The sequence below is a fragment of the Lepidochelys kempii genome, chromosome 6, assembly GCF_965140285.1.
Source record: "Lepidochelys kempii isolate rLepKem1 chromosome 6, rLepKem1.hap1, whole genome shotgun sequence".
NCBI classification, from domain to species: domain Eukaryota; kingdom Metazoa; phylum Chordata; order Testudines; family Cheloniidae; genus Lepidochelys; species Lepidochelys kempii.
The window spans coordinates 14,344,911-14,364,905 of NC_136385.1; the positions used below are offsets into that span (position 1 = coordinate 14,344,911).

General features: G+C 51.8%; 1 protein-coding gene across 4 annotated transcripts in view; it reads left to right on the plus strand.

The window, feature by feature from the left end:
* The window catches only part of KDM2A (lysine demethylase 2A), an 83,832-nt gene extending 66,695 nt beyond the window's left edge, over positions 1-17,137 (plus strand). For 3 of the 4 annotated variants that reach the window (XM_073346824.2, XM_073346825.1, XM_073346826.2), the window contains 9 exons: positions 5,532-5,615; positions 7,500-7,766; positions 7,994-8,125; positions 8,232-8,321; positions 9,781-10,490; positions 11,647-11,810; positions 12,362-12,520; positions 12,876-13,091; positions 14,251-17,137. In XM_073346824.2, coding sequence (XP_073202925.1) covers positions 5,532-5,615; positions 7,500-7,766; positions 7,994-8,125; positions 8,232-8,321; positions 9,781-10,490; positions 11,647-11,810; positions 12,362-12,520; positions 12,876-13,091; positions 14,251-14,432 — 2,004 coding nt within the window. In that variant the 3' untranslated portion in view covers positions 14,433-17,137. Of the gene's footprint in view, positions 1-3,537; positions 3,929-5,531; positions 5,616-7,499; positions 7,767-7,993; positions 8,126-8,231; positions 8,322-9,780; positions 10,491-11,646; positions 11,811-12,361; positions 12,521-12,875; positions 13,092-14,250 lie in introns of those variants that run through there. The other variant, XM_073346828.1, reaches the window with a different exon arrangement.
* The last annotated feature ends 2,858 nt before the right edge of the window (positions 17,138-19,995 follow it).

Below are 19,995 nucleotides of genomic sequence, written 5' to 3' on the forward strand. Positions count from 1 at the left end.
AGGTTTCTTTTTGTTGGTGCAGGGGGTCCTGCCTATGGAATTGTGTCAAACCATTAGGACCGTTCCTCTACAAGCTTTAGGGATTACTGGCATCTTCCTTTTATGGGCCACTCTGATACATACTTGTCTGTGGTCCCATCCTGAGACATAGTTTATACCTTCACTGATATCCCCCTGACTTCTGCACCACTTGGGAGTATAGAGGCTGAAGAGTGAGGTCTGACTGTAGAACATCAATACTGAGAGGGTTGTACCACATCCAGCTTCATCTTTCTCTTAACCTCGCCTCATTGTGCTCTACCCTTTTCTCCAAGGCTTTGTTTATTAGCTTTTCCTGGCTCCTCAGCAAACCTCTTGGTGTGATTCCAGGTCTTTCCTGGTGTGATTCCAGGTCTTTCCTTTCTTGTCCTGTGATTGAATCACTATGCAAGCTGTAATGGTTTCACTAAGAAGGCCTATGAGAACTGGAAAACCTTGTCCTCATACCCTATTGGAAGGGAGTGTTCCTACTTTAACTTGCATCATAAAACAGTGATGTGTACTTCAGGAGCTGCATAGATCCCTCAGTCCTCATACATACAACCTGAGCATGGTAGCTTGGTCCAGATCTCTTGCAAAGAACAAACTTCTCAGAACTCCCTTTATCCAGCAGCTCTCTTACCTCCTGACCATCATGCAAAGCCTTGGGCATCTTACTGGTGCATAGCTAATATCTGGTTCCTCTTGAGGTACATAACCTAAGCTGGCAATTGAGAGATTTTAACAGGGCAGCCATTAGTTTATGCCTCATCTGGTCTCAATAATAAATGAGGTTCCCTCCCCTCCCTCCACCTGCTTTATGATCTTAAAACCTACTTCACACACACCCATTTTTTCCAATCACCCTTGTCCCTCCGTCTTCCCACATATAATGCTCCCCAAAGTCTTAGTGGGGACCTGGTTTCTTAGTAGCGTAGCTGTTCAGTGGGCCATCAGAGAAATTGTTAGATCTACTACCTGCTCATTGGACTTAGATGGTTCATAAGCCCAAGTCTGGACCTCTTAGTAATTGCAGTAGTAAATGTTTATATTTTGGTAGTGCCCGGAGGCCCAACTGGGATTGGAACCCCATTAAGCTCGGTGCAGTACAAACACAGAGAGACTCCCTACCCTGAAGGGTGAACAATCTGAAGTTCCCATATCCAGGATCTCCTCTCTGGTCTGGCTGCCGCTAGTGTGTAGCTGAGCTAATCGTTCATTGCAGAGTCTGACTGCTGCCCAGAACTGCTCTGTCTCTTCACCAATCTATTTTCTGTTACCTCTGCAGTCACTAATTAAATCCTCCTTCATTGCATGATGGGCTGCTACTGCCTCCCCTTGCCTGCGGGGCCTGTAGTCCACTCCATCTGTCAGCCATCTGTCAGCCATGCAAGGGTGGTCACCATTCATTCAAAGCAGGATAGTTCTCCTGTACCCCAGTCTTCTCCCCCCTGCAATAAATCAGGATCATTTAGGTTCCTGCCTCACTATTCTCCCTCTAGGTTCTGAGTGTCTAGAGCTGCTCTCTCCTGTCTCTGTTCAAGAAGTGGCGAGGACTTCAGTTGCTGAAGCCCACATCTTTCAAAATTGCTAAACTAGACTTCTGGTCATTACATCCTCCCTTTTTCATACTGGAGCAAGGATAGCCATGGTTGGAGAAAAATTTAGGACATAGAGGATCCATGGCTGGAGGGAGCTGGCCATTGCTCGGTCCTGGAGACTGCCCAGAAGCATAAAATAGGCACCCTCTGCAGCAGAGGGGAGGTCACTGGCTACATGGAAAGTTGTTCCCATGCCACAGAGCAGAGTGAAACCTACAATGAAATCTGCAAAGGTTGTAGCTTGAAAGAGGTGTTTGGTCTGAAAAAGCAGCCACTCCTCATCTCTCCTGCTGTGAAAGGGAGGGTTAAACCTTCCCTATTCACCTGTAAAGTGCAGTAGACAACCACCCAAACTCTCAACCTTGATATATCAGGGTGTGATGAGAGGCGGTAGCTTCCTGCAGCACAAGATGAGTAAGAAGGCATATGTATTGAATATGTCAGAATCGTTTCTTCATACAGTCTCATTAGGTAACCTTTCCCATTGAGGGACAGGAATGCAGGGCATGTTTCACAGGAGGTGCATGTGATTGGTTGGTGAAACACCCAATGTACTCCATGATTTGCAGCCTTCTGGAGAATTGTGATCTAGCATCTCAGCTTTTTATTATACGAAGCTTCTAACCTTTATCCGTGCAGAGATGTCTTCCTGAGTCTGTGGACAGCCTGCAACAGTAGACCTGAGAGGGTCAGTTCACCATGGTGTTAATGCTGATGCCCCATATGGATGGCAGTTCAAACCACAGCCTTGTTAGCTACTGGATTATTTTAGCAGAAACATCCAGCTAATCTGTGCATCCCTACCACATCCTTCTCAAACTGCTCCTCATGCCTCTTGGGTGCAAAAAAAAATTCAGCTGTCCCCTGCTCACCTGCCAGACTTTAAGCTTTCCCTGCTAGCTTCTACAAGAGTGAAGGTTCTGTGGTATATAATATATGAAACTGGGGGCAGCATAACACAATTTAATAGACCTTAATTAGTACCATTTTCCTTGTATATTTCATACTTTAATAACATCCTCCATTTTTAACTGAAGCTGTCCCACAATATATTATGTTGAGATTCACCAGTGATGGGAACGGGATGGGTGCACTGGGATATCTTGGGCATGGCTACACTGGAAACTTCGAAGCGCTGTCGCGGGAGTGCTCCCACAGCAGCACTTCGAAGTGCGAGTGTGACCACACACGAGCGCTGGGAGAGAGCTCTCCCAGTGCTCCTGGTAATCCACCTCCAGGAGGGGATGAGCTCAGAGCCTGTCTACACTTGTGCTTTAAAACACTCAGACTTGCTGCGCTCGGGGGGGGGATTTTTCACACCCCTGAGCCAGCAACTTAGAGCGCTATAAAATGTACGTGTAGCCAAGCCCCTTGTGTAACTCAGGTAAACCCAGTATGGCTTTTTGAGGTAGCCACTAGAGGGGGACATATAAATTGGTTCGAGGCTGCAACTGCCTCTAAAAGTTAGCGGATGAGGTCTCTTAGCTGAAGTAGTGGAGGTTCATGGTTTTAGATCCCCAGGTTCCCAGGTTCAATGCCTGCAGACTCAGTTTGTGTTCAGTAGTCTGCAATGGACTCTGACCACCTCCTTTCTCATAGGAATATAATCGTCCCCCCATGCCCCTCAATGAGATGCTGTGTAGGGCCTGGGTGTCCGTTCAGAGGAAGCCCGTAAAACAGCCTGATTAAGAAAATGGGAAGGGGCTAGCCAGGGCGTGTAAGACAAGGACAAATGCAAGCCAGCCGCAGCGCACACAAGGGGTTAACGCTTTTCTGTTGCTCTTTAAAGTCAGCCACACTGCCGAAGCCCTCGGGGGTCTGGCCCTGGGTTCTCCGATTGCAGTGGTGAGGGGAGGGGACAGGGGAGGGGGGCTCTTCGGGCAGCCCTGTCTGCCAATCAGCGAGCCGCCAGCCGCTTGTCCCAGCCTCCTCTGACTCTGCAGCAGAACGGAGCTGTCCTCTGCGCGCTGTCTCGCTCGCTGGCTCTTTCTCTTCTGCCATCTTCCGCTGCAAAGCATTGCTGGGAGCCGCATGTGGGTGACGCAGCAGCATTGTCTGCAGGCACAGGAAGCTGCGGACGGGGTCTGGAAAGGAGCGAGTTTCTGCTGGGGCAGCTGCCTGGGTTCGGGGGGCGGCTCTTGGGAACATGTCTCCCGAAGAGCGGGGGGTTTGCTGATTTACACACTGTAAATCGGAAGGAGTGGAGCCAGGGAGAGCCCCGCAGCTCGTAGTGCACGGAACGAAACAAAGGGGCTCGGAAACTTCATTCCGCACAGCCTCGGCAGCTCCAGAGGGACGTGGCACGCAAGGTCAGGCAGCGAGGAGAGCTTTCTTGGGGGGATTAGATGGGAACCTCCGGGGGGGGGGGCACTTGGTTGCCGTCCACGTTTCCGCAGAACAATGCTATTGGCGTCCTTCTATGAGATCTGCCCTCTCGAAACAGCTCCCCGCTGGGGCTTGGGCTTTCCCCTCTTCTCTGACTGGGGTTGGCTTGTTTACGTGGGGTCCCTGCACCTTTTTGGGGGGAGGGCGTCCTGGGGTGGAAATCCCGTCGCCCGTTCCCTCTCTGGGAGTATTTTCCGCTTGTGCTAGCGATCCTCGAGGCGGGGTGTTTCAAGGCTGGAAGTTGGCGTTCTCCGTCCTGAGATGAGCACAGAGGGGACACGTTTAGGGTTCCCTGCCCCATACTGCCTTGTTTGGTTAGATGTTGGATCACGGTGTGCCCCCTCCCACTCAGAGCAGGGTGTTCTTGCCTGAACAGCCAGCCAGCCCACCCACCTCCTGGAGTACCTGGGGCAGGGGGGGTGTGCATTTTCCCCTCCCTGCTCTGATAGGCATTGAGGTGTGTGTGTCTAAGTGCCCCTGACCTTTCCTTTCAGTGTGTGCTCATGTAAAGGCTGGCTGAGGGAGGAAAGTCTGGTTGTGGACAGTATGCTATGCTGCTCTGGGAGTGGAGGCAGCCACTTCCGCCCGCGCCCACAGCCGCCTTAGAAGGGCGGGGAGTAACTGGAAAGCAGCCTTCCCCAGCAGAGGCTCCCTTTGGGGGACGTGCATCCCCTGGGGTGGATGTGAGCCCAGCCCATGCCCTGTTTCCTCCTGGCAGCAGGAAGCACTGCACTTGCCTGGCACATGGGAGTGCCAGCAGGAGGCTCCTGAAAACGTAGCCATAGCAACAGCCAAGTAAATAAAGCACATCTGCAACGGCAATGTGGGTGGGTGGGGTAGAGAGCAGAGGCCAGGCTTGGCACTGGTAGCCCAAGAGCCTTCCAGGGGATGCAGGTGCTTGTCGCTAACACCTGGCTGTAGGATGTCCTTGAGTTAAAGGCAGGAGGGCCAGCCCTGGGAACGTTCCCAGAAGCCTCGAAGCCGTGCCGCCTTTTGGAACTGTTCATTACTGTGAAATCCAAACTGGAAGGCAGAATGAGAAGACGCTTCTAGCTACCTGGCACCCAGCACAGGGCTGTGTGGTTTCCTTGTGAGAATGACTGCCTCCTACACCAGAGCAGGGGCTGGCTGTCCTGCACTCTGTTTGCTGCTTAGAGCGTTCAAATTACAGGGAAGCAACTCGGCTCCTCTGGAAAAGGGGCTGGGCTTCTGCTCCTCTACAAAAGAACTAGTCCCCACACAAGTGCACACTCCTCTCAGCATGGTCTGCCAGGGACTGCTGGGCTGAAACGGCTAGATAACTATCACTTGTGTAGCTCAGCTCAGCTCTGCTAATGATGAACAGGTGTCTCTGCTGGGGGTGGAGTGGAGGACAACTCTTCCCCAGCCACTGCAGCAGTATGTGAAAGGAATGCTCTCTCCCTGGCATCTGGACAGATCCAGGCTGGCAGCAGTTTCTTGTTCCCTTGCTTATGTATCTGTGCTGCTGTTTGTCTCCTTCCTTTTCTCTTCCTGACTCTCCAATAGCTGCTGCTGGAAGAGCACGCGAACAGCGACCCAAAACTGGCACTTACAGGAGTCCCTATCATCCAGTGGCCCAAGAGAGACAAGGTAAGAGACGGGGCTGTACCATGGCCCAGCCAACTGCTGGCGGTTTTGGTTTCATCTGGCTTCTCACCTCCCTATTGCTTCTTCTGAGGAGAGATTCCAGTGGTGGAAGTGGAGAGCAGAGCCCTGGAACCTAACTGCCTAGTGACCCTCCATAGGGGAGGGGAGTCATGTTCCCAGCAGCCCTTCCCAGAGCTGCTTAAATGCAGGAATGTGGATGGGAGAAGGCAGCGAGATGCAGGATTCAAGAAAGTGGTGCTGTTATGTTCCCCACTTCAGGTGAAATGCAAAGTGCAGAAGTGAAAGATAAACACAAGCCCAAGTGCACTTCTGTGCACAAGAGTTGGCACCCACCGACAAGCACCTCTAAGCCAGTGAACTTTTCATAAGTGGCTATCTTGGAGCAGAGTGTGGTCCTCCCACAGATACGGCCTTTATCTAATGTCTGCTCTCTTAACAAGCCCACAGCAGGGCGAAGCAGGCAGCTTCCCCGCTCTCATGGAGATCAGTCCCTGCTATGCTCCTGCCTTCCTGCAAAGGAATGCTTCCCAGAGGTGGCAACTGGCTAGCGATCCAGAGTGACTGCCTCAGACTCTGCCCTCACATCCTATCCATGAATCTAAGTGTGTTGGTCTGAATACCAGTCATTCACATGCAAACGGGAGTCACCACTCTCCACCAGTTCCATCCATAGTTTGCCATCCAGTCGTGGAGCCGAAGTGATGCCATGTGATTTATTTGTCCAAACACTTGCCACTAGTGGTGAATAGTCACAGGAAAAACTTAGTGAAAGGTCCCATAGGCTGAAATGTCTGCCTAACCTATTCGGCAAATATATAGGAATAAGCAGTAAGGCCTAGATTTTAAAAGGTACATGGGAGTTAGGTACCTAAATACTTTAAAAAAAAAAAAATTGCCTGTGCATCCATAAGTCAGAATTTGTTCCCCAAAAGGGAGTGAGCATGCTGGATAATGGGCTCCCTCTGATAGAAATTACTGTGGTGGCAGTTGGCCAAGTAGTTTTTCTGCCTTCCTACCTCTCGACTTGGAGAAAGGGAGATACAATAAGCCCCCCACCGAGGCCTTTTGGCCAGGTGGGTCTGCAGCTTACCCCAAAACTGAGGATTAATTTATGCCCTATAGCTCTGTGAGGGTTGACAGTCTGTTCCTCTTGTTCTGGCTGCTCTCGCCATGAGCAGGAGAATTTGGGAATTGTACTGCTCCAAGAGGCAGCGTGTCAGTATTCAGGCGTGGACCAAAAAGTCTTGCTAAATCAAAAGACTGCTGACCAGCCCTAACAGGCTGAGCTTGGATCCCAGCTTCCCAGTGGTATAAAGCCCTGGCAGTTTGAGAATTTTCTGCAATTGTGTGAGAAGACTGTTGCAAAGGTGCTTAGCAGCTGGGCTGGTTATAAACAGTTTCAGATTTGGTGTACTTTCCCAGCCACTGGCCCTGGGTCAGAGGAAGCAAGTCTCACCAGGGGAAGACTGGAAGGAAGCGAGCCACTGTCTAAGGTCATAGTGAGATGTAGGGGCCCATTTGCAGCTCTAACTCGACTGGAAGAAGAGGTTGGGGCATGGGTTGGGAAAGAAGATAAGCACTGCAAACAGTCATTTCCCTTCCTTGGCTCATGGTATGCACCCGACTCTGGGGTGTAGCAGTCTAGTGGCTAGGGATCTAATCCTGCCTTCCCTTGGATACATTCGTTCTCAGCTCTGTAAAATGGGGAAAATGCTGACTGGGCTGAGTCTGTGCCGTCCTTTGAGATCCAAATGAAAGGTGCGAGACATGGGCTTGCTGAGATGCTCCTGCTGCTTGAATATGACAGAAAGCTGTGAGCCATGAACCTCCCAATCTTTGACCTCTCCTTTGTGCGTCTATTGCCAGCTAAAGCTCCAGGCCCGGCCGAAGGTGCGCCTGCCCACCATCCCCATCACCAAGCCTCACACCATGAAGCCAGCCCCACGCCCGGCACCTGTAAGGCCCACAGTGTCTCCGATAGTGTCAGGAGCACGACGGAGGCGGGTGCGGTGCCGTAAATGCAAGGCCTGCATGCAGGGCGAGTGCGGCATGTGCCACTACTGCAGGGACATGAAGAAGTTTGGGGGGCCTGGTCGCATGAAGCAGTCCTGCGTCCTCCGGCAATGCTTAGCGGTGAGTTCTGTGGCAAGTTACGTTGGGGGGAGAGCCGTGGCTGGCCACTTGTGGGCAAGGATGGCAGGGAATTTTGCTTGAGCCTTCCACTCTAAATCTGAATTTGACAGAGCAGAATTTGGGTCAACACAAGGGAGCTCCTGGAACTAACTAGCCATCCCCCAAGCTTGAGGGCACTTCCTCTGGTGTGTCTGTCTCCCTGGTTTCACTCTTGGCTTCCTTTGTAGCCCAGGCTGCCTCACTCGGTTACGTGCGCGCTTTGCGGGGAGGTGGATCAGAATGAGGATTCGCAGGACTTTGAGAAAAAGCTCATGGAATGCTGCATCTGCAACGAGATAGTTCACCCTGGCTGCCTGCAGGTGAGGTGGGCTCAGGGACATGGGTTCTGGGCCCACACTCGTGTTTGGGGAAGGAGGGGAGTGGCTGAAGGATGGTGCTTAACCACTTGATATCTCCCATCTACAGATGGATGGGGAAGGGCTGCTGAATGATGAATTGCCCAATTGCTGGGAGTGTCCAAAGTGCTACCAGGGTGACGAGTTGGAGAAGGGCCAGGTAAGAGGAGACCCACTCGCCTGGACAGCACCAGTGTGGGGAGAATGGGAGCACTTGGATTGCTCTCTAAACGTACACCTCACTCGGTTCTTCTCAGGTGGGGAGGTATGTGGGGAAAGGGGGAGCCCAGCTGGTTGTGGGGTGCTACTCACTCTGGACGCTGAGTTGCAGAAAGAATTGAGAAGGTTCTGTTGAGGTCGTCATGCCATGGAGCCAGGCATGTGTGCACGTATATGCATGGGCACATTGGGTCAACAGGAACTGATGCTCTTGAGGGCAGTGAATGCCACATCAGGCAGGTGGGCACTGGTGGAGCTGTGGCACCTCGGTGGGGCCAGGTGGCTTGTGGGCACTGGTGAAGCTGCATGTTGCTAACTTCCAGTGGAGCTGTTTCATAGCTCTTCCATGTCCACCCCCCACGACGTTCACAGAGAGCCTGTCAACAAGCAAACTCCAGCATCCTGCAGAAGAAACAACTCCTCAAAGGGCACTGGCGCCCAGACCCTGCCACCAAGCAGCGAGCAGACTATGTGCGGCGCCGGCTGGCCAAGTGGAGGCTGGCAGCGCTGCCTAGGCAGCAGAACTACAGTTACCAGCTCATACGTAGGACTGTGCCTGTTGCCTCAGAGAGCAGTGTCCCAGAAGAGGCAAGCAAGGTGGGGGACCCTCCTGCAGGGAGTGGGCCTGCAACTTGGGAGGAGATGAATGTGGCCAGCCTGGGTGCAGGGCTCAGCAGTGGGAAGGGCGCAGTTTCCCATTGGCCTCAAGGACATTGCAAAGCCTTGTGGCTTCATCCTTCCACCACCACTCCCTTAGGAAAAGGATCTCAGTGGGTACTTAGCCATCCTGAAAGTCAGGATGCTTGTTCAGATGGCCAGGTGTGGATTTAGGAGCTGATCATGTAACTCCTAAAAGCTGGTGCTGTTCCCAGACAGCCTCCAAATCTCTGCCCCTCCTGTCAGTGTGACTCCCAACAGTTTGACTGAGTCCCCTGTGCCAGGTGGGTTTGCAAATGGTGAAGGGGCCACTGGCCCCACCCTGGAAACCAGTTGTGTGTGAGGCCTGGTGAACTTGCCATGGCCTGGATGCGAGGTTACTGGAAAGAAGGTGACCGCAGCCTGGACAGTTGGCTTGAGCCCCTCTGCCCTTTATGTTATAACACCCTGCACTACCTACCCTGGTTACTACAGCTCAGTATTGGGAGAGCAGACCTGCCATATGGACAGTGTTGGGCAAGCTCTCCTTAGTCCCTCCTCCACATACTGGGCACTGCTGGCACGGACCCCACTATTCAAAGTGCCCAGAGAAAGGTGGTCTTGCCCAGGTGAGTGGGGCCCTGTATCAGCACAGTGATGGTGTGTTCCCGTAGGGTTTTGCCTGCTGTGCCATCAGGGGGTGCTGTCTGGGCCTGTACTGTTGATAGGTGAGGTGTTAACTCCCCTCTCTGGCCGCTTTGCAGAAGCGGAAGATGGAGGAGAGCGACGAGGACACAGTGCAGGCCAAAGTCTTGCGACCCCTGCGGAGCTGCGAGGAGCCCCTGACACCCCCACCGCACTCGCCCACCTCCATGCTGCAGCTGATCCATGACCCGGCATCACCGCGGGGTGTGGTGACGCGCTCATCCCCGGGGGCTGGTCCCAGTGACCACCACAGCGCGAGCCGGGATGAGCGCTTCAAGCGGCGGCAACTGCTGCGGCTCCAGGTCACGGAGCGCACTATGGTGCGGGAGAAGGAGAACAACCCTAGTGGCAAGAAGGAGCTGTCAGAGGTGGAGAAGGCCAAGCTGCATGGCTCCTACCTCACGGTCACACTGCAGAGGCCCGCCAAAGATCTGCACGGCACTTCCATTGTGCCCAAGCTGCAGGCCATCACCGCCTCCTCCACTAATCTGCGGCACTCTCCCCGCGTGGTAGTGCGCCACTGCCCGGCCAGGACGCCCCAGCGGGCTGGGGAGGAGGAGGCAGCAGACGAGGAGGAGGCAGCAGATGAGGAGGAGGAAGAGGAAAGCATGGAGGAGGGCGGGGCGGCCCGGCTGAATGGCAGAGGTGGCCGAGCGCAGGACGGCGAGGAGAGCTGGATGCAGCGCGAGGTGTGGATGTCCGTCTTCCGCTACCTCAGCCGCAGAGAGCTCTGCGAGTGTATGCGGGTGTGCAAGACTTGGTACAAATGGTAAGTGGGGCATGGTGCCACCCCCGCCCTCATCAAAGGCAGTGGACCCCCGCCAGCTGATTAGTACCAAATAGGAGATGACTAGAGCTGGGAGGGTTGTTTCAGGGTTAGTTGCAGCCCCATCACAGCTGGTGCGTATTGGGCCCCTGGCAGAGGTGCCGTGTCCCTCTGGCTCTTGGGTGAGGTATGTTGGTGCTGGAAGTTTGCCATGCTGCTATTTGTGCCATACCTGTTCTCCCTTCAAGAAATACACTTCTCTGAATGGCTCTATTGGGCCGTGGTCAGTCCCTCCATCAGAGAGCATTTCCTGAGTTCCAGTCCCCCACATCCTTGCTAGTGCCCACAGTGACCAGTCCTGCACTCTCCTTACCTTTCCTGTGGTTGACAGTGTCCTGTGTCCACCAGCCCTCTCCTGGTGGCTTTGCAGAACTGTCTCCAGGCTGTACAAACTGACTGTCTGTGGAAGGCGCTGGGGACTGTCTCTGAGCTCTGCACTGTTGCAGTGATCTCCCATGGGGTCCTGAGTATTTCTTACCCCCTCCAGTCCCCAGTCATGATGGGCACATCATGGATACCTGTTCCACCCAGGGGCCTTTTTCTCTCACCTCAGGCTACATGATGGTTCTCATCAAGACAATGGAGTTACCTGTAGCTTGTGTGAGGAGAGCTGGCCACTCAGGCAGAACATGCAGCCTCCTAGCTAGTGAGGTGGGAAGCAGGGACCCGTATTTCCCTAACCCCTCAGCGACTTCAGTGCCCATGAAGGCACAAGCACACTAGATCCTACAGGCCTGCAAGACCCTGTTAGCTGCTAGCCCAGCATGGTCTCTCTTCCAGGCATTCCCCGGTTCTTATTGTAACTAGCAGTGCTGAGATAACCAACTGCCCTGCTGCTGGTTCCCGGGGCAGCCTAACCCCTGTTCTGAGTGTGAGCTGCATGACTGGCATCTGAAATGTCTCCTCCAGCACAAGCTGGAGTGTGTCCAGAGACAGACTGGAGCTGAAGAGCCTGCAGAAGTCTGATTAGCACAGCAAGCCCCTGGGTCCTTTGGAGCATGTTACCACTGGAGTTCCTTCATTCCCTTGGCATCCAGCAGTCTGTATCAGGTGGGGCTATGGGCTCTTCCTGTCCAACCGGCATGTCTCTCTGCATCAGGTGCTGTGACAAGAGATTGTGGACAAAGATTGACTTGAGCAGGTGCAAGTCCATCACTCCCCAGGCCCTGAGTGGCATCATCAAGAGGCAGCCGGTCAGCCTCGACCTTAGCTGGACCAATATCTCCAAAAAACAGCTCACCTGGCTTGTCAACAGGCTGCCAGGTCAGTGGGCCTTGTGCTTGGGGTAGGGTGAGGGGGCTTTTCTCTTTTGCTTTGCCCTTGGCATTACAACCCACACGCTGAACTGCCCCTTGTCTGGTAGCCCCACCACCACTCTGAATAGCCAGCCAGCCTGTGGGTGCCATAGCCCTGTGCCCCTTGTGGATGTCAGAGGTAATCTAGGATTGTTGCCATGTTCATGTATCTTCAGGGTATCTCATGGTACCACCCACTCCCAGGAGTCCTTGTGGATCTTCCTGAGTCACACAGGGAAGCTGGCTCTAGCAGTAAGTTCCCTGTGTCCCCCAGTCCCCGGCATTGAAGAGGAGACCTCCCCATCCCTATTCTGCCAGAATGAAGTAGGAATTCGGTGTCTGTGTACATCCCATCCTGGCCTTCTCTCTCCCAGGGGTGGGCAAGAGGTGAAGTCATTGGAATGTGTTGGCGCGGGTGTGGACAAAGTGTCCTGTTGGTCTCCAATCAGAAAGGAAGCTACAGGGGTATCTTGGAGTTGGGGGCTCTCTTGACTCACTGGTTCCCCCTCTTCCCGGCAGGCCTGAAAGACCTCATCTTAGCAGGCTGTTCCTGGTCTGCAGTGTGTGCACTCAGTACCTCCAGCTGCCCCCTTCTCAGGACCCTCGATCTTCGGTGGGCAGTAGGAATCAAGGACCCTCAGATCCGGGACTTGCTCACACCTCCCACAGACAAACCCAGTATGTTGGTTCCTGGGTCATACAAGGGTGGGCAATGTGGTTGCGCAAGGAAGGCTTGTGTTCAGGTGGGCAGGGGTTGTAGTTACCAAGAAGAATCTCCAGGGGGCAGTGTTCAGGGAATGGGGTGGGAGCTGTGGTTGCCATGGGATGGGGGTATTTCCTCAGGGATCTGTATTTCTGGGAGCGAGATGAGGGCTGTGGTCTCCAGGTAGTGTTGCAGGGTGATTGGGCTGCACTTATTTATTAGAAGTTCACATCTTGGTGCAGGTGATGAAGTGGGAGGTGCTGGCATGTAGCAGATGGCAATGCATCTAGGGGTGGCCGTGACATGATTGTTTCCCACGCACCTCGGCAGGTCAAGACAATCGCAGCAAACTCCGTAACATGACAGACTTCCGGCTAGCTGGTCTGGACATCACCGATGCCACCCTCCGGCTCATCATCCGCCATATGCCCCTGCTCTCACGACTCGACCTTAGTCACTGCAGCCACCTTACGGACCAGTCGGCCAACCTCCTAACGGCCGTGGGGTCTTCCACACGCAACTCGCTCACTGAGATCAACATGGCAGGTGCCTGCAACCTCTGCACCCTTCCACTGGCACCTTGTGTGGTGCCAGACAGTGCCACTGCTCTGCCTTCATTTACCCTCGCTTTGGATGGGTTCCATGCTGCTGGGGTACAGTGGCGGGATGGGGGTTAGTTTCCATGTTGGCTCAGTTGTGGCCTTTAGCACAGCCCTTCTCCAGAGGGATGAGTGAGCTGTGGGTCTTGGACAATACCTGGCAGCTAGGAATCTGCTCCCAAGGCCGAATGAAGGGGGTGAGCTTGTGTCTTCAGTGCCCCAGATGTTCCTCAGCATCTGCTGCAGGGTTGTCCTCTGAAATCAACACACTTTCCTTTTAAACACATTCAGTCGATAGCCCTTATGGCGAGTGGGGAAACGCGCAGACGGATGAAAATCTTCATTCCACGTGAGAGCGAGATCAAAACTGTTTCATAACTGAGACTCTCCGAGCTGCCCAGATGCCAGTCAGCCCTGCTTCCAGGCTCCCTGGCATATAGCCAGGACCCCCAGCTTGAGCTGGGGCTACAAGGGCTGTGCCAGGCTCCCAGTTCTGTGGCAGCTGACCCAGCAGGTGGGGGGGAAGCAGGCGAGATGGCTGGGAATCAGGCAGGCTTCCACTGTAAGAGTGGATGAAGTGAACACATCCCCATGGAACATTTTGATTTTGTGAAATCAGCCTTTTCTGACACACATTGTCTGACAATTTCCAGCCAGCTCTACATTCCAGACCCAAGGGTTCCCTTAGCTACTAGAACTCACCATCTTCCTCTTGAAAGTTGCAGGGTGAATGATAGAGACCCAGTCCATGGCAGGTGGAAAAGATTAAAATTTAGGGGATGCTTAGATGGAGTTTGTCATCAGATTAAATTCCCGTGGGGGTGCTGCTTTGGATATTCATGGGGCTATGGGGCAGGGGCAGATGTTAGCTTGGGGGGGGGGGGGCTTGCTGTGCTGACTGGGATATTTGGGAGATATTGCTCTGGCTGGGATGTTAGTATAAACCTCAATGTATTTTTCCATTCCTCTAAACTACCCCATGTTCCCAGCTAGCTGCCCCAGCCTTCTGCCAAACTTGTCCCAGCTTCCTATGGGGTGTGCAGGGCTATGCGTGGCATGGTGGGGTACTGCGTGCTCTGCTGTAACCCCTTCCTCCTTCTGCTCAGGTTGCAATAAGCTGACAGACCAGTCACTGCTGTACCTGCGGCGCATCTCCAACCTCACCCTGATCGACCTGCGAGGCTGCAAGCAGATTACCCGCAAGGCCTGCGAGCATTTCATCTCAGACCTGTCCATCAGCAGCCTCTACTGCCTGTCTGACGAGAAGCTGATCCAGAAAATCAGCTAGAGACCAACCCCAGGCAGACTGAGGAGAAGGAAAGATCCCACCCCATCCCTCTCGGAGAGGCGCTCCTCCTCCCCAGCCCTGTCCTGCTGTGAGGCCAACATCATGCACTCCTCCATCACCCACCTCCACAGGCAGGGCAGTGGCCAACCCCACTCCACTGGGTCTCCTCCTCCTCCTCTTCCTGGGACTTCAGCAGGGGAAGGGGGTCCTGCCAGGCTGACCCATAGCTGAGGAGGAATGGGCTGTGGCCAGGGGAGCTCGTTCTGGAGCCTGGCTGCTGTTAGTCTGAGGTTGTGCAGAGGTATCCACGCAGGGAAACGTGCCCCTCTTTTCTCCCTGCCTTGGCACCCCAAAACAGATTTCACTTCCTACTCAGCATGGGCAAGGGGAGTGTCCTCCCCCTGGAAAAGAGATTGGAGCTGGATGGTATGAAATGAGCGTGCCTGGTCTCTCCAGTAGCACCGTCACGTGTGGCTGTTGAACCTATGGCTTGTCATACTTGGTACACATGCCACAGCTCTGCCCCCTGAGCTTTTCCTCCTCTTGGCCTTGCCTCACTAAGGTGACTGGGGTTTGCCTCCTGCAGCTTGTATGTAGAGGGCAAGAGCCCCATGGCAATGGGTTCTCAAGGCTAGGTGTCTCCCATGGCTAGCCAAGCTTCCACTCCAGAGCAGCGCTAGCCTGCTCAGAGCACCATCTATCCACACCCCCATGAGGATGAGTGTCCAGCCCTTCTGGAAGGGCTGGGGGTGGGTGTCTGCAGAGGCCAGGTCCATCAGAGCTCAGGGAGGACTCAAAAGGTTTCCAGAGGGGTTTCTAGATTCTGCACAGGGTGGGCTACATGCTCTCCCCACCCCCTGGGACAGGCTAGTATCATTGAGCACTCTTGGGATGCTGCGACCAAGAGGAGAGGATCCTTCTCCATCTTGTCACCCAGCGTGTAGCTGTCGGCTCTCGACCTGGGAGATGTGGAGGGGGGCATGAAAGTCCCTGTCCCCCTACCCCTTTAGCTGCCACTTTTCCTTTGCAATGAATGGTCGGTCCAAAGAACCCTCTCTCTTGGGCAGCAGAGAGCTTTTTGCACTTTAAAAAGAAAGGTTGGAATCTTATTTTGGGTCATTTATTTCCCCTCCTCCCCAAAAGTGACTGGACGCTCCCCTGACTGACTGAGCTTGTCGATGTTTAATGCACAGTTTGCACTCTGCTCTCTTCCTGCCTCCCAAATCCTCTCCTTCTAAGCATACTGATAGCACAAAACCAGCCTGCCACGTGTTCCCCCAGCCCCTCTCCAGCCTTACAGGGGAAAAAGGAACTCTAAGCAGCAGGGAAAAGGGGGAGGGACGAGCGGTTGTGAAACCTCAAAGGAGAATCGACCAGATGCACCCTCACTGCTTCAAAAGCAATAAGGGAGGCAGAAGCAGCTGTCACCCCTCCAGCTCTCCCCACAGCCTGCTGGCTCCAAATTCTCTGGCACCAATGACTTCTGCTGCTGCAGTGTTGGCTGGGGGTGGGGGGTGTCTTTTTTGTTTAGATCCACTGAATCCACAGTGGAGGGCTCAGGTCCTGTGCTTCCCCTTCCCTTCCCCTCCCCTCCACTCCCCTCCGCCTCCATATCGTGAGCCTGCTTGCTTGCTGACTGGAACGGGCAAGTGTGATGAATTCCGCAGTGCCTCGGTACATGGGAGTTTTGCTACAATGGATTAAGAGTTTTGGGTGGGGGAGCCCACTTTATCACTGACCAAGGAGTGGAAGCTTTCTGCCATTTTGTTTTTGGTTACTCCTGTGGAAAACAGAAGAATCAAACTACTTTTTTTTTTTTTTTTTTTTTAAGAAAAGCAGGGGAAGCTATACACAGGAGATATACATGCATCTGACCTGGGGGACGCTCTGGGCCCGAGGATTTTTGGGCCGGCTTTTCATTTTCAGTTTGAAAAACAAAAGCATCTTAGCTACTGTCACATATGCATTCAGCGCTGAGCAACAGCGGACCAATGAGCCGGGGTGTCCATGGTAGGCAGGAGGAGGAGTCGAGCTGATTGGGTGGAGGAAGTGGTCAGTCTTTTAACTTCGCTGTCCCACAGCCTTCTGAGACACAGCCTTCCACTAAGTCTGTGGCTTCAGAGACTTAAAAAATTAAAATAAAGGTGTGATACTCGTTCCTGTAGCTGGCCACCACCTTGGAGGGCAAGGGATGAAAATCCACAAAGGAAAGAAGAAAGAAAAATATATATATGAAATCACTTAGTGATTTAAAAAAAAACAACCCTGCTCCCTAAATAAAACTCCCTGAAGAAAGTCACTATTGGTTTAAAGGGTTTTGGTTGTGTTTTCGTGTTTTGTTTTTTTTCCCCCAGAGAAATATTGTAAATATATATTTTTTGTTGGCAATTTAGAGTCCATCTCCAACATTCGTGCTTTAAAATTAAATGTAAGCATTAAGGGTAAAAGAAAACAAGTCTTATGCTGTTTGGGTTGGGGGTTATTATTTGGGGGCAAAGGGAGGGGGAGCTAGTTGGAATTTTTTTGTTTTTATTTTCTCTTCTAAGCATTCTCCAATACTGGTTTTAGAGAGAATCTTTGCTCATAACCTATTACCACATGAACAGGAGAGACATTTGTGGGGGAGGGAGGGGAAGATACCAGCCTCTGAAGGGAAATATTTTGTTTCTTGGGGGTGGATTTTTGGAATAAAAGTTTAAAGAAAACACTGTCAGGTCTGCATGTTTTTTGTGTGGGAGTTGGACATCCCGAGAGAGGGAGGTGAACTCAAGTTGATGGTACCACTCAGTTTCCTAGTTTCACTGCCATCATCGTGTGACCCCTCCAGTGAGCAGAAGAGTATAACAATCCTACCAGGCAATTTATTGTGCATATTTAGCTCTTCCTATTTCAGTTAATGATGTTTCCCTTGTCAAACTCTTGCTAGTTCTCTGATTAGACAGTCTTCAGACCAATATTTTCTGTTGGAAAAAACGATGGTATAGAGATCCTGCAACTCTTCAGGCTCTTGTAAAGTAAAAGATGAAGCACCCGCTATGCATGTTCTGTTGGATGTCATCTTTTGACTCATGTAGGCCCCTCTAATGCCGTAAGTCCGTTGGGAGGCTCAGTACACTGTGTCCTTTCCCAGGCTCCTTCGTAGCTTTGGGTTTTACTGAAGAAAAGCCTTTCTGAAACTTGCTTGATGGGGTTTTTAGCAGAGAAGCAAAAGCTTTTCAGACCAGCTGCAGTCACTATATATAAACATCCATTGAAGCAGGGAAGTGCTTTGAGAGGCTCAGTGGAAGGAACTAGAGAATTCAATTTCACTCTACTTTGCTTGCACCATTCATGCTCTTTGTGGGCATTGGGTTCCCAAGGTGTTTGTAATTTAGGGCTTCTATCCTGTTCTCTGCCTGTGGCGCATAATAGTGTAGTTTTCTGAAGGCTGTAATACTTTAATTCTGGTTGTTGGGCTGGATGATATTTATTTAGCCTGTGATATACAGGAGGTCAAACTATATAATACGGGTGGTACATTCTGGTCTTAATCGCTCTGCATGCAGAAGTTATTCTGGAATCAGGTATGGTGCCTCTGCGTATCCTGCAGTGATCTCTGCTACCATGAAGTATTGCAAACTCCATCTAAGTTCTTGGCTTGCACCCTGAGCATCATTCAGAGGTACTGTTGCCCTCGTTTCTCCATCTCCATTGGAGAGGTGGGCTATTGACTGATGATGTACTGCTCAACTGTCATTGCCTTTCCTAACTGGTGTATTGCACCAACTTAGCATCATCTGCCTCTTGAATTTAACAGTGAGTATAATTAACCATTAACAATTTACCAAGGGCCGTGCTGGATTCTCCATGACTGGTCATTTTAAATTCAAGATTGGATGTTTTTTCTCTGCTGTAGTTCAAACCAAGTAATTTTGGGGCAGTTCTCTAGGCTCTTATACAGGAGGTCAGACTAGATGACAACAGTGGTCCCTTCTGCCCTTAGATCTGTGACTGGACTTAAACCAGACCTAACTGTGTGGCCATACAATCATGTTAATACCTAAGTATTTGGAATGACTTTCAAATGACCTTGGAACAAAAAGTTGGGGTATACTGATGAGACACAGTTGGGAGGCATTGTCAATACAACAGAAGACTGCAATGTTGTACAGGAAGAAGTGGATGACCTTGAGGACTGGAGCAATAGAAATGGGATGAAATTTAATAGTACAAAGTTCAGGATCATGCACTTAGACACTAATGAAATTGCTATAAACTCAGGGCTTCTCCGTTGGAAATGGCTGAAGGAGAAAGGCCTAGGTGTATAGCTGATCGTGGAATGACTGAGCCAACTGTATGATGTGGCTGTGAAAAAGGAAAATGTGATTGTAGGATGAATCTGGAGAGGTATTTCCAGTAGAAAGAGGGAAGTATTAATACCACTTTAGGAGGCAGGGGTAAGCCTCTGGAATACTGCACCCAGATGTGGTCATGCAGGTTCAAGACCAATGAATTCAAACTGGGCCAGGTGCAGAGCAGTGCTGCTAGCATGATTAGGGGTGTGGCTTACAAGAGGAGACTGAAGAGCTTGGCTATTTCGCCCGACAAAACAAAGGTGGGGGAGTGGGATCTGATCGCTCTCTCTCTGAATACATCGGGGTTGTAAACACCAGTGAGGGAGAAGAGCTGTTGAAGCTAACGGCACAAAAGCAAATAGGGATAAACTGGCCATAAACAAAGTTAGGCTGGAAATTAGGAGCTTTGTAACCATCAGAGCAGTGAGATTCCAGGATGGCCTCCTCCTAGCGGGGATTGGGAAGAGGGGGGACAACTTGACTTATTTTTAAAATTGAGCTTGATCAATTTATGGATTATATAACAGGGCTGCCTGTGATTGCAGGGAACCAGAATTGATGACCTGGGGTGGCCCTTCCACTCCTGTGTCCTACACTCAACTGAAACCCAACTTTTCCCATCTGCTCCTTTCATTCAATCACTTTGGGGTTTGCATATAAAAAGCAAACAAGTGACTCTGATTCAGTGTCTGACTGCTGCTACTTGGTTCCGTGAGCTTGTCACAGATTTATTTCCATCCTCTTTAACATCTGTTTCATTCAAGCTTTCTGGCTAAGATCATGTCCAAACTTTCCTTCCAACCCTTTGTCTCCCTGTGCTCCTGACATCCTGAAAAACAAGCTTTTTTGCCTTAATCTTTCTTGCCTGGGCTTATACAGGGCTAACTTGAAAACTAGCTTGAAATCTCACGGTCCATTGCACCCATCTGTATGTTAAGGCTGACTTGTCTAACAGCACAGTGGACCAAAACATGTTAGTGATGGCTACAGGCCTAGATTCCCTATATTTCCACCGCCCCCTTCAATGAGGGATTGAAAAATGAGAATTCACCAACCCATCCCAAAAACAACAAGGAGTCCGGTGGCACCTTAAAGACTAACAGATTTATTTGGGCATAAGCTTTCATGGGCTAGAACCCACTTCATCCCATCCCATCCCATCCCATTCACATTATGATCATTTATTGAGGTCTTACAACCCCAGTCATGGACCAGGACTCAGGGCGCTA